This window comes from Theropithecus gelada, chromosome 5 (assembly GCF_003255815.1).
Source record: "Theropithecus gelada isolate Dixy chromosome 5, Tgel_1.0, whole genome shotgun sequence".
NCBI lineage: Eukaryota > Metazoa > Chordata > Mammalia > Primates > Cercopithecidae > Theropithecus > Theropithecus gelada.
Window position 1 is genome coordinate 183135628 of NC_037672.1, and position 14447 is coordinate 183150074.

The window sequence follows — 14447 nt, forward strand, 5'->3', positions numbered from 1 at the left end:
CAGCCGCTAGACATGTCACTTCCTAGCTCTCCATTTGGGTCTGTGTCCCAGGATCTAAAGAAAGCTAAAAAGAGGCTGGGCGTGGTGGCTCATGCCTGTAATCCCAGCATTTTGGGAGGCTGAGGCTGGCGTATCATTTGAGGTCAGGAGTTTGAGACCAGTCTGACCAACATGGTGAAACCCTGTCTCTACTAAAAATACAAAAATAAATAAATAAATAAATAAATATAAATTAGCCAGGCATGGTGGCACGCGCCTGTAGTCCCAGCTACTCAGGAGGCTGAGGCAGGAGAATCGCTTGAACCTGAGAGGTGGAGGTTGCAGTGAGCCGAGATCACGCCACTACACTCATGCCTGCATCACGAGAGACTCCGTCTTAGAAAGAAAGACAGAAAGAAAGAAAGAAAGAAAGAAAGAGAAAGCTAAAAGAGCGTTTTTTTGTTTTTTTTTTTTAAAAAAATAGACTTTTAGTGTTCACAAGTGAGAATTAAAAAAAAAAAAAAAAAAAAAAAGGCTTGGTCTTAGAAGGAATCCTGTCTGCATAGGCCTCTGAGGGGCAGCCTTACCTGAAAGGAAACTGACTCCACAGGAGCCAGGCACTTAGGAGCGATCTGTACTTTGCTTCCCACCCGTCCTGTCTCCCCCAGCAGCCAAAGTCTCCTCCCTCCACTATATTGCAAATCAATGAATCCATTAGACTTTCCCTGTTTTCTTTTTAGACTTTGGGATTCAAGGTAAGCTGGAATTAATGGTTAACAGCCAACAGGTGAAAGTGTGGTTAAATGCAGCTTTGGCTAGCAGGCACATTGTGTGACAGCTAAGGCACACAGACTAAATCAAGCTCTACAGCTGTCTCTGTGTATGTCACTTGTTTGAATATGAATTAAAATTAAAATATAAATTCAATGTATTGAGAAAGCAAGCAATTCTCTCAAGGTATATTTCTGACATACTAAGATTTTAACGACTTTCACAAATATGCTGTACCGAGAGACAATGTTACATAACACTGAGAACTAGTACAAGTAAATATTAAAGTTAAGTGACCATTTCCTACACAAGCTCATTCAGAGGAGGATGAAGATCAATTTGGAAGAAGAAAAACACCCTTATTAAGAATTGCAGCAAATAAGCAAACAAGGTCTTTTCAGGTACAGTTTCAGAACTTATTATTTAACATTCCTCTCAAGCAAATATGCCTTGAAATGCTTTTTGTAAATCATAGGAATTTAAAAACACTTTAAAATAGAGAATGACGGATTTTTAAAATGTGTCTGATTGAGCTTTGTAGCGATGTTCAGCTAATATCCATAACTAATTCGAGAGGAAATGGGGAACGAAAGAAGAGCAACAGTGTCTACTCAGTAACAAGTGTTTTATGAGTTAAAAAGGCATCCAAATGCGATACTGAAAAATCGGAAGTCTTGATTTGTCTCACTGATGACTCTGTCTTTCCTAGAGCCTGTTTAATGCTTAGTGGGGACAAATAGATTTATAGGTGACCAAGACAATCTATTAATGTATTAGCCACAGATTTTTTTAAATAGAAAATTTTCTAAGTAGGAAATCATTCATAGCTCTTTGAAAGATATAGGGAGAGGCCTCAAGGAAAGAAAGGAAGGAAAAAAATTGGGAAAGGAAACAAAGACGAAAAATTGGGGCGGGGAGAGCGGCCAGATGGTGGCGGTGGGAAGGATCTGATCATAGGAAGCAGTGGGGCAACGGGGAAGGAGGGAGGAGGGGAGGGCCTGCTTCCCTGTGGGTTCAGCTTCTGCAGAAGCTAGTGTTGAGCGATACACACACAGCCACACTAAGGAGTGCTCCAGGATTGGGAAAGATAACATTCAACATTATAATGAGAAACCCGTGAACGCTATTGAGTTAACTACTCACCTCTCTCCCTATTTCTTGTAAATCTTAGTGTCAGTAAACTAATTCTAAATTTACATTTTATATTCTAAAAACATGCACCTTTTTCTCATTGTAGGATGATTTTCTTATATCAAATGGTACATTTCATTCTATTTACGTCAGTTTCTGGTGGTAAGTAGAGTGTTATCTTAACTAGGGACTGGGAGAGGGAAACCACACTACAGTCTCCACACATGTGGGAGAATCCCACACTGTTTATGCCAGGGAAGGAAATAAAATGGTTTTCTTTACTTCCTGATTAAGGCTCCAGAGGTTTTCAAAGCAGGGTAGGAATTGAGGTGAAAAAATTGTTTGTACTGGTAGGAATCTGTGTCTTTATGTATACCGTATCTATATCCATGCCTACGTACATCATTCATTTAAATGATATTTAAAAGCAATATTAAAAAGAAGAAATCTTGACTCGCCTCACTAATTGGTTGGTTTTACATAAAGCAGCCAGTTCAATGGAACACACACACACACATAAAATAGGAATTTTGTACTGAAAAATGTTATGTAAATATTCATACATAGTTTATGCATTTCAATAATTTAACTACCCTGTTAATTCTCCACCCTATGTCACATCTGCTAAATCTGTTTATAAATTACTTAGCCAATATTAAGTAGGATATATCAGTACAAGTATTGTTTAGTTCCACGACCATTCTTTATTTAAAATGAAAGCTGAAGCATTCTTTTAGAAAAATAGCTTATGTATACATGTTATATTTAATTTCTGATACTATTGCTAGGATTTTAAGCACGGCAAATTCTTCTTTTTCTGGCATATGTGAAAAAAGGCAAATCTAGGTGAAGATATTAAAGATAAATTCCACTTAATATATTAAATTACACAGTTCATAAGTTCAATGTTCTCTGTGACAAGATTACTGCTCAAGTTATACTATTCCTTTGTTATAATTATCCGGAAATTGTATTGTTATTTCATTGATAAACATGTCAGCGCTAAATAATTGGATATATTTTGAACACTGGACCCAATAACTGCATGAACAATTGGCCCCCGAATCATGAGTTCTACATCCATGGGTTCAAACAACCTTGGAGTGAAATATTTTTTTAAAAATTGTACTCAACATGTGTAGACATTTTTCTTGTCATTGTTCCCTAAACAACACAGTATAACAACAATTTACATAACATTTACATTGTACTAGGTATTATAAGTAATCTTAAGATGATTTAAAGTACACAGGAGGCTGTGAGTAGGTTATATGTAAATACTATGCCATTTTATATCAGGTACTTGAGTGTTCATGGATTTTGGTATCTGCAGGAGGTCTTGCAGCCAATTCCTCACAGATATCAAGGAATGATAGTGTACATATATAGGTCCTTTATACATGCATACGGAACATTTACAGTTATTGACCACACACAAGCCTCTGAAACAAGTCTCAACAGATTTTAAAGGGTTAAAATTATACCGAACATGTTATTCAATCACTGTGAATGGGAGCTAAAATAATAATAAAAAGGGAACTGAAAATCCCCAAATGTTTGAAAATTGAGTATACCTTTTTAAATTAATATGAGTCAGAGATGAAATCACAATGGTAATTACAAAAAGAATTGTACAATAATGAAAATACAGTATATCAGAACTTGGAGATGTAACTGAATCAGTGTTGAGATCAAATGTGTAGATTTACATGTATACATTAGAATACAGAAAAGGTAAAAATTAATGATATAAGATGACCAGAAGATAGAGAATAGTGACTTAAGTGCTAAGAAACTAGAAGGCAGAAAGAATAAATCGCAGAAATTAATTAAATGGAAGACAAACATATCTGAGAGATCAACATAATCCCTTTCCAATCCATTTTATAAGGTCAGTGTAATCTTAACACCAAAATCTCATAGGAAAATTTTGAGGGGGAAAAAAAAATCACAGGTCTTTTATCTTATGAACATATGTAAATATCCTTAACAAAATATTATCCAACTTAACCCAGTAGAATGTTAAACAAATTAAAGGATGATTACAGTGTGACATTGTGACATTAGGCTTATTCCAGGAATGAAAAGTTGATTTAACATTCAAAATCAATAGATGTGTGACTTTGGGGTATATACCAAAAAAAAAAAAAAAAAAGAAGGGAAAGCAGGACTCACACAGATATACCTGTACACCCATCTTCATAGCAGCGTTATTCACACTAATCCAAAGGCGGAAGCAGCCCATGGCTTTATCGACAGGTGGCTGCATAAACAAAGCGTGGTACATACCGACAATGGAATATTACTCAGCCCTAAAAAGAAAGGAAATTCTGACACATGCTACCACATGGATAAACCTTGAAGACATTATGCTAAGTGAAATAAGCCAGTCACGAAAGAACAAATACCGTGGGATCCCACTGATATGAGGTACCTAAGGTAGTCAATTTCATCAAGACGGAAACTAGAACAGAGGTTGCCAGGGGCCGAGGGGTGAGGGAAGGGGTGAGAGCTGGTGTTTAATGGGCACAGAGCATCTGCTGGGGAAGTTGGAAAATTCTGGAGGCGGATGGTGCTGATGGTTACGCAGCAGTGTAAATGCACTTAGTGCCACAGAACTGTACACTCAAAATGGCTACATGGCACATGGTATGTTATCTGTCACAATAAAAAATAAAAATAATTTTAAATATTAATATGTGCAGAAAAATGCTTGCTAAAATTCTGTTGTTGATCAAAACTCTTAGTAAGCTGAAACTGGAAGCGAACTTTCCTCAACCATTAAAGGGCATTTTAAACAAAAGCAAACAAAAATCCAAACCAAAAGTTTTCAAAAAACATAATACATAATAGTGGAATATTGAAAGCTTTCCCAGGGGATTGAGAATAAGACAAGAAGACTTCCCATTGTTTCCATTTAATATTATAAGGAGGTACTAGTTGGTGCAGTAAGGATAGGAAATAAAAGGAAAATGATTAGGAGGAGCATAAGCTCTCATTTTACACAGATGATATGATCGTGTACCCAGAAAAATCCAAAATTAACCATCACATAAATTATTTGAGCCAATTAGTTAAATTAGTAAGAAGTCTAGATACAACGTCAATATACAATAGCAAGCCCTTGCTAGTTCGCAAAACAGATTAACTGGTTTTTACTGACACTAGAAGCTGCATGTGGATTTTCCAAAATTTTTAAAATGTTTATATGTTTAGGAGCTGTAAGTGCAGATTTCTTACATACATATGTTATGCAGTGGTGAAGTGCCGGCTTTTAGTGTACCCATCACCCAAGTAGTGAACCAACAGGTAATTTTTCAACGCTCACCCACTCCCATCCTCCCACCTAGTGGCATATTGAAAATCAATTTGTCTTGTAAAATTAAATAATCCAATTAGGAGGGGGATATATTCTAAGAAAATCAGTGCATGGTGCACACACACAGAGCACGTGTGTGCACGTGTGTGTGTGTGCGTGTGCACGCACGCATGAGAGAAAGGGACAGAGAGAGAAACTGAGTCTTGCTCTGTCGCCCAGGCTGGAGTGCAGTGGTGCAAACACAGCTCACTGCAGCCTCAAACTCCCAGGCTCAGGAGATCCTCCTACCTCAGCCTCCCGAGTAGCTGGGATTACAGGTGGAAACCACCATGCCTAGCTAATTTTTTTTTTTTTTTTTTTTTGTATTTTTTATAGAGGCAGGGTCTTGCCACGTTGCCCAGGCTGGTCTTGAGCTCCTCAGCTCAAGCAATCTGCCTACCTTAGCCTCCCAAAGTGCTGGGATTACAAGCACGAGCCACTGCGCCCACTCCACATGATTAAATATAGAACATTTATTTGATTCGTCAATTAATATTCTTCTTAAAAGTAGTATTTTAAAGTAGCAAGATTGCTTTCCCCTGAAAGATGGGGATTTCCATGGTGGGGTTTCCAGATTATTCTCAGTGGGGTGAGGATGTATATTATCACACCCCCGGGCCATCAGATGCTATCAGAAACTGATCACTCTGGAGCCTTCGTTTCAAATAAGCACAGGGTTTGGACGAAGAGAAGCAGTTAGGAGAGCAAAAAGCAGAAGGCTCATTCCAAACCGGGATGAGATCCTGAAAAGCAGCAGCTTTTGCCAGTAAAGATCCTCGAAACGATTCAATCACTCTCAAAGCACTCCTTGTCTGCAAGACAATGACTCATAAGCACAATTCCATTGAAGCCAATGTACCATTTTGTGATTTTCGTTTCCAGCTGAGGCTGTTCATTCAAAAAACTCACATAAAAGTGTTCGTTGCCTTGATTTCCAAATTCAGGTGTATTTCCTGTTAAGTAGAGCTACTTGCCTTGCCTTTATGAGATTATTACCTAATTAGATATATGCCCAGTAAAATCCAAAATAAAGCATGCCATGTGTTACATCACAGAATGTGTGACTCGGTTGTTCAAGGACATCCACTTTGAAGGAGGGGACATCGCTACGGTTTTCACACCAAACGCCAAGCACTGCCAGGTGGTCTGCACTCACCACCCACGATGTCTGCTCTTCACTTTCACGGCGGAATCTGCATCTGAGGATCCTACCCAGTGGTAAGTGCTTCTGTTTCCACATCGAGGAGACAGATTTTTACAGGGAGACTGCTCTTCTTAACACATCTCCATCTACCATTTTACACAATTTAACATTGACACCTGGAAGAGCAATTGTCTTTCAGTTGAAATATTATTACAGAAAGAAGGGATGGTGTTTAGGCAATTCAGAAAAGAATAAATATGCCTCCAAGTGTAGGCTTTCCAGCCTCTCTTACAGTCACAGTATTAATGGTATGTTTCTTCTGTTTGTCTCAATTTTTATGCTTCTTAAACATTTCACACTTTGCTTTTCTATCAATTATTAATTTTTGGTGTGCTTTAAACTGGAACTTCTCCCAACTATTTTATTAGAAAAAAATTAAATATTTAAAAAGATAATTTGAAGAAGAAATAGTACAGTACCATGATCCCTTGCCACCACCAAGACTGCAATGTTTGCTATATTTGTATAGCAATATACAATATACAATATAATATATAATACAATATACAATACCTATATTTGTACACATGCTTAACCATTTGAAATAATTTTAAAACATGACACTTTACCCCAAATACTTCAACATGCATTATCCTACACAAAAGACATATGAAATTTAACAAGAATTCCTTTATATTATTTCAGTTTTCCCTCAAATATAATTTATAATTTATAGTAATTAACCAGAATCTTACCAAGAGTCACACACTGCATTGGGTTGTTTGTCAGGTTTAAAATATTTTGAACAGTCCGCCAACCATTTGTGTTCCCATCCTGAGCTTGAAAGTGTAATAATAAGCCTTTCTGTAGAATTAAGTTTTCAACATCTTTGTGTATTATTGCTACATTCACAGGCATTTATATAGCACCCTGAACTTATAAAATTTACTATTCCAGAATCTAGAACAGGGTTTGGAAAATGCCTTCTTAATAAAGCAGAGTAAATATGTTAGGCTTTGTGGGCAAAACCCGCAGTAACGCCAAGGATATTATATAAGTATTTATGTCACCACTTAAAATGTAACCATTTGAAAATATAAAAATCATTTTGTAGAGCTAACAGGCTAAACAAAAACACACAGATTTTTGGTTGCATTTTATCAACAGGCCATAGTTCACCCATTCCTGTTTGTTCCTGGTAGGAAGGAGTATTACATGTAGTCTCTTAAGTGTAGGGATGTTGAAGTAAAAAGCAAACTCAGAATCTTGCTAAGAAAATATTTGTTTTGGCATGAGATAAAGTATTTTGTTTCCTTCTCTTTGGCTTTCTGTGTGCTGACTTTTAAGACCCATTATTTTAAAAACATAAATTCCTATTCAGTAATACGTATTTTTTAAAAAACAGGTTTACTTGTGTCCTGAAGGACAGTGTTACAGAAACACTGCCAAGAGTGAATAGGACAGGAGCGATTTCTGGGTATTCTTTCAAGCAATGCTCACACCAAATAAGCGGTAAGATATGTTGTTAGAATCAACAAATACCAGTTGTGATGTATACATGTAGTCACATCAGATATGGCTTTATGGCAATGAAATAAAACACTGCTATGTGGAAATAAACCCCCTTAATGAAGTTCTTTCAATGTAGAGTATAAACTAACATACATGCATGCCTGCCCTCCAACACACTAAAAATTTCCTTACCTCATAGAAAGACATATGTTACTACCTCACTTCTCATCACTTATTTATATTGTTTCTACTTCCCAGCCTAAAATCTTAAATGAAAGTCTTTTTTTTTTTTTTTTTTTTTTTTTTTTTTTTTTTTTTNCACTAAAAATTTCCTTACCTCATAGAAAGACATATGTTACTACCTCACTTCTCATCACTTATTTATATTGTTTCTACTTCCCAGCCTAAAATCTTAAATGAAAGTCTTTTTTTTTTTTTTTTTTTTTTTTTTTTTGTGACAAGGTCTTACTCTGTTGTCCAGGCTGGAGTGCAGTGGTGCAATCACAGCTCACTGCAGCCTCAACCACCTGGGTTCAAGTGATCCTCCTGCCTTAGCCTCTGGAGTAGCTGGGACCAGAAGCATGCACCACCATTCCCAGCTAATTTGTTCATTGTTCCTAGAGACAGAGTCTCACTGTATTGCCCAGGCTGGTCTCAAACTCCTGGCCTCAAGTGATCCGCCCACCTTGGCCTTCCAGAGTGCTGGGATTCCATGGTGCCCAGTTGAAATTCTTTATTAAACATATTAATCCAAATCAAAAGGAGCAAACATAAAAGTTGAAGTGACACTTGTCTTAATAGTGAGCAGATACTTGAATCAGTTAATTAGTGAAATAATCAGTGCAGTTAAGGAGAAGAGAGGCCAGGTCAGAAAATCAAACTGTGAATTTACGAGTCTAAAATTGTTACAATACAAGAAGGACATTGGCATTCTTTTCCTGCTTTCATTCAAGAATAAGAATTTTGCAGATTAATGTAACAAAAGACTTCTGAGGAAAGGTGGGTGAAAAAGTTCAGGGTGAGTCAGGAGGGACAGTTGCTGAGGTCAGCGCCTCTGGAATCTGGAAGGTACTCACGTTTTCCGCTTTTATTTCCAGCTTGCAACAAAGACATTTATGTGGACTTAGACATGAAGGGCATAAACTATAACAGCTCACTTGCCAAGAGTGCTCAAGAATGCCAAGAAAGATGCACGGATGACGTCCACTGCCACTTTTTCACGTATGCCACAAGGCAGTTTCCCAGTCTGGAGCATCGGTGAGTGAGCCTCGGCATTCGAGTGGCCAGTGACAAACAGAATCGTGATTCACTAAAAAGTTTTTGTCATCAACTTTATGCCAGAATTAATTTTGAACCCCTAGAAGGCATTTCAATAAAAGTACTCCTGGTTTTCTTCATGAAAAACACACTTAAAGCCTAATTTGGATGCATTTCATTTGTGGTAAGGAGTTTATCTTTTAATAACACTGTCAGAAAAATATATACACTTAGCTAATTTCAAAAGTGCTACACTTTTAAATTGGCAATTTTGAAACAGCTACAATTGGTCTGATTGTCAGTGGCCTTCCCAGTCTAAAAAATGTTACAGTATAACAGAATAAAAATAAAAGCCTACTCCTCTCTCTCTCTCCCTCCAAATAACAGTTCCTTACCTAAGACAAAATACTCATGTAAAAAGTGTTATCCTGCTGCATACTGGATTTTGAAATATTTCAAGGATAAATCTATTGTGTAAGGATTTAAAAATGATCTGCTCTCTAATGACCAAATCTGTGTCCTCATCTTTAAAAATTTCCATGGGAAATAGATTATTAATTTGTATATTCAGAAATATACATTATACAATATACAACATTATGCAATATTGTATACAATATACAACATTATGCAATATTGTATACAATATACAACATTATCCAATATTGTATACAATATACAACATTATACAATATTAATTTGTATATTCAGAAATATACTGAGATAACTTAGATTTTCATAGTAAACTGCATTTATCTGGAATCAACAGAAAAGTGAAAAACATTCTAATTACTAATATTTGTGGGTTTCTTTCTTTCTTTTTTTTTTTTTTTGACAAAGTTTCGCTCTTTGTTGCACAGGCTGGAGTGCAATGGCGCGATCTCGGCTCACTGCAACCTTAGCCTCCTGGGTTCAAGTGAATCTCCTGTCTCAGCCTCCTGAGTAGCTGGAATTATAGGTGCCCACCACCATGCCTGGCTAATTTTTGTATTTTTAGTAGAGATGGGGTTTCACCATGTTGCCCAGGCTGGTCTCGAACTACTGACCTCAGATAATCCTCCCGCCTTGGCCTCCCAAAGTGCTGGGATTGCAGGTGTGAGCCACCGCACCCGGCCTAATATTTCTGTTTTAACATTGGATTTTAACATTCTGCCTGCCACATTAACAAAGAGGAGTAAACGGAAAGCAAACAAAGCATCAATGAGTTATTTCAAAAACAACAGTGGTTACACACACACACACACACACACACACCCCAAACCCCTAACTTAGTCATTTGACTTGCAACGCTTGTCTGTAGCTCAGCTCAGATGACAGCTTTTATGTCTAAGACTTAACGGAATGTGAACTGCAAGCCAAGAAAGTGGAGGCTGCTAAGCAAGATAAAAAAAGTAAAATCATTAAAAGTAAGAAGGACTTGGCCAGGTGCAGTGGCTCACTTTGCGAGGCCGAGGTGGGCAGATCACCTGAGGTCAGGAGTTCGACACCAGCCTGACCAATATGATGAAACCCCATCTCTACTAAAAAAGAATACAAAAATTAGCCAGGCATGGTGGTGGGCGCCTGTAATCCCAGCTACTTGGGAGGCTGAGACAGGAGAATCGCTTGAACCCGGGAGGCAGAGGTTGCAGTGAGCCGAGATTGTGCCATTGTGCTCCAGCCTGGGCGACAAGAGCCAAACTCCGAAAAAAAAAAAAAAAAAAAAAAAAAGTGAGAAGGGCTTGAGAAGTCATTCATTCATGCAGTCTCCTTCTTCATGTGGCCACTCTCTCAAGCTGTCACTGTACTGAAGAAGAAATAAAGTTACACAGTTCACAGGTGCTTAGCGGCACTGCTGGGACCACGCCCAGCCACTCAGCCTCCCAGATGGATGCTTCAGGGTCTCGCAGGTCCTTTCTCCAAAGGGGACTTTCTTATTGTCTCATGTTTTCTCCTCCTTGCACTTGGAAGAATAAGACACGTTTCCTTTTTCTTTTTATTCAGTAACATTTGTCTACTGAAGCACACCCAAACGGGGACACCAACCGGAATAACGAAACTCGATAAAGTGGTGACTGGATTTTCACTGAAATCCTGTGCACTTTCTAATCTGGGTAACTATTGACTTCTTGATGACGTAGTGCAACCATTAAACATGCTGATGATCAGGACAATAGATCTCACTCAGGTTACCAGCTTATGCTCACAATGGAACGGACCCAAAGACCTTTACCTTCTTCATGTGATAGATTTCATCATGTCTTGTACAGTTAGATCCTCTATTTAAATTTCAAGTTTAAAATAATCATGCCATTTTCTTCTAAATAAAAAAAATTTAAAAGATCTTGGGATACACTTAAATTTTTTACTATGGAATTTACAAATGCTGTGACTGGAATTTTCCTGATAGCTGGTGAACTGAGTTCCTAACACAGTTCTTCTGTTTCGCAGCTTGTATTAGGGACGTTTTCCCCAACACGGTGTTTGCGGACAGCAACATCGATAGTGTCATGGCTCCAGATGCCTTTGCCTGTCGCCGAATCTGCACTCATCATCCCGGTTGCTTGTTTTTTACCTTCTTTTCCCAGGAATGGCCCAAAGAATCTCAAAGGTAAGGAGTTAACAAGTAAGGATAATTTGTTATCTTTTTAAAATAGCTGATCAAAATCCATCATTAAAAACTCCAAGTAACTAAAAATTTACTCTAAATGTTAGTATAGGATAAAAATTGCAAAGAATTTCTAGCCCCTCTCCCATTCTATTCCCCACCTACTTAGCACAAACCCGACATTACCAAGGACTCTTTTTTTTTTTTTTGAGACGGAGTCTCGCCGTACTGCCCAGGCTGGAGTACAGTGGTGTGATCTCGGCTCACTGCAACCTTTGCCTCCCGGGTTCAAGTGATTCTCCTGCCTCCGCCTCCTGAGTAGCTGGGATTATAGGCATGGACCACCATGCACAGCTAATTTTTTTTTTTTTTTGTATTTTTAGTAGAGACAGGGTTTCACCATGTTGGCCAGGCTGGTCTTGAACTCCTGACCTCAGGCGATCTGCCTGCCTCAGCCTCCCGAAGTGCTGAGATTACAGGGTTGAGCCACCATGCCTGGTCAATAAATTTTAAAATAAATATTATTTTACCTAAATAAATTTTAGGTACAGGTACAGTTTTGTTACATGGATATACGGTGTAGTGTGAAGTCTGGGCTTTTGCTGCTCCACCCTCCCCTATCCTTCCAACTGTCTGAGTCTCCAATAGCTTTCATTCCACTCTCTCTGTGCCTGTGTACATTTTACTTAGCTCCCACTTATAAGTGAGAACATGGAATATTTCACTTTCTGTTTCTGAGTTGTTTCACTTGAGATAATAGCCTCCAGTTCTATTCATGTTGCTGCAAAAGACATGATTTTATGATTTTTTATGGCTAAGTAACATTCTACAGTATATTCTATACACCACATTTTCTTTATCCATTCATTTGTTGATAGACTCTTAGGTTGATCCATATCTTTGTTATTATGAATACTGCTGCAGTAAACATGTGAGTGTAGGTATCTTTGTGAAATAATGATTTTTTTTCTTTCTTTTCCTTTGGACATGTACCCAGTAGTGCTGGAGGTCTCCACCTTGGCAAAGGGAGAGTTGTCTAATTCTAAATGAAATGAAGAGATTCCATTTCCACTTCATAACCACTAAAAGACAATTCAGTCCAATGCTTTGTTTAAAATAATTGAACCAGGAGCAGAAAGAGCTGAAAATGTCAGTGAAATGTCAAACCCAAAGTGGAGAGAGAGAGGTGGAAATGAATGTCTCCATCAAGTGGGTTAGGATGATGGTGGAGGGAGATTTGAGAATTGAGTTCCTGTTTCCTTACCAATGGAAATTAACACAGGACATCAGAAACAGCATGAGAAAATTTCTTTGATTACCAAAAGGACATTAGCTAAGGTTGCTGTCCCTCTTTTATTTATTTATTTATTTAAGACAGGGTCTTGCTCTGTCACTCAGATTTGGGTGCACTGGGTGTGATCTCAGCCCACTGCAGTCTCCACTTCCTAGGTTCAAGCAATCCACCTGTCTCATCCTCCCAAGTTGCTGGGACCACAGGTGTGCACCACCATGCCCAGCTAATGTTTGTATTTTTGTAGGGACAGGGTTTCGCCACGTTGGTCAGGCTGGTCTAGAACTGCTGGCCTCAAGCAATCCATCGGCCTTGGCCTCCCACAGTGCAGGGATTACAAGCCTGAGCCACCATGCCCAGTTTGCTATTCTTCATTGGCAACATTCACTTAAACAAACAAACAAACAAACAAACAAACATCCATAAAATTAAGTCAGTTTTAAAACCTAGCTTGTATATATCTTTGAATTGGAACTCTCAGAGCCCTCAGCACTTGCTTGCTTGGCCTCCTGTTGATGAAAATGTGTCCTCCAGACAATTCAGCCAAGGGGAGCCCCATGTGCCTTGCCCATCACACGAACCTCACTTTCCACTGAGTGAGGCTGTAATTTCAGAAGTGCCAGGTTTGTCACATGAAAATATATCTGTTACCATCACTTACTGAACAAATTTAGTAGAATTTGTTTGGTGCCTATTATATATCAGGCATTGTTCTGAAGACTGGGGATACCATTTAGTGAACTGAATAGATGAAAACCTTGCCGATTGGACCAGAGTGGAGATGAGAGAGAAGTGACCAGATTGATATGTGTTACAGCAGAGAGCCAATAAGATTTACTGATGGATTGGACCATGGATTGTGAAGTAGTAGAGATAGCTCCGAGACTTTTGGCCCAAGAAACTGGAAAGATGGAAATGCTGATGACAGAGATGTGGAAGGTTTCACAAGCGGCAGAGTGTAGGAGAAGCAATGCCCATGACACATCTAGAGGAAAGGGTTGAACCGACAGCTGGAAATAGAAGTCACATTCAGGAGAGAGTTTTCTGTGTAGATCTGTGTTTAGGTGTCGCCAATATACAACTGATATTTTTTAAAAATCTAGTGAAATTATCAAAGAATTAAATGCAGACAGGGAAGAAAGTAGGTCCAAAGATGGAGCCTTGAGGTGTTATAAAGTTCAGAAATAAGAAAGATGCCATTGTCACTTGTAATTTTGTGTTAGTCACTGCTCTTTTCTTTGTCTTATTCCCTTACCGACCAATTCCTAGACTAGGAATAACACATTTGATCTTTAATACAGAATGTGATAGGAATGTGGCTTCTATAAGCCAAAGCTTGGCAATTTAAATTTAAATTTATTAAAATTAAATAAAACTGGCTGGGTGCAGTGCCTCATGCCTGTAATCCCAGTACTTT

At 38.3% G+C, this 14447-nt stretch overlaps 1 protein-coding gene across 1 annotated transcript in view; it reads left to right on the plus strand.

Moving 5' to 3' along the window:
* Positions 1 to 780: 780 nt before the first annotated feature.
* F11 (coagulation factor XI) overlaps positions 781 to 14447 on the plus strand; it is a 29200-nt gene continuing 15533 nt past the window's right edge. Inside the window, exons 1-7 of the mRNA XM_025385931.1 lie at positions 781 to 1151; positions 1988 to 2043; positions 6295 to 6457; positions 7789 to 7895; positions 8993 to 9152; positions 11136 to 11245; positions 11583 to 11742. Of these exons, the coding sequence (XP_025241716.1) occupies positions 1989 to 2043; positions 6295 to 6457; positions 7789 to 7895; positions 8993 to 9152; positions 11136 to 11245; positions 11583 to 11742 (755 nt within the window). The 5' untranslated portion in view covers positions 781 to 1151; position 1988. The remainder of the gene's footprint in view (positions 1152 to 1987; positions 2044 to 6294; positions 6458 to 7788; positions 7896 to 8992; positions 9153 to 11135; positions 11246 to 11582; positions 11743 to 14447) is intronic.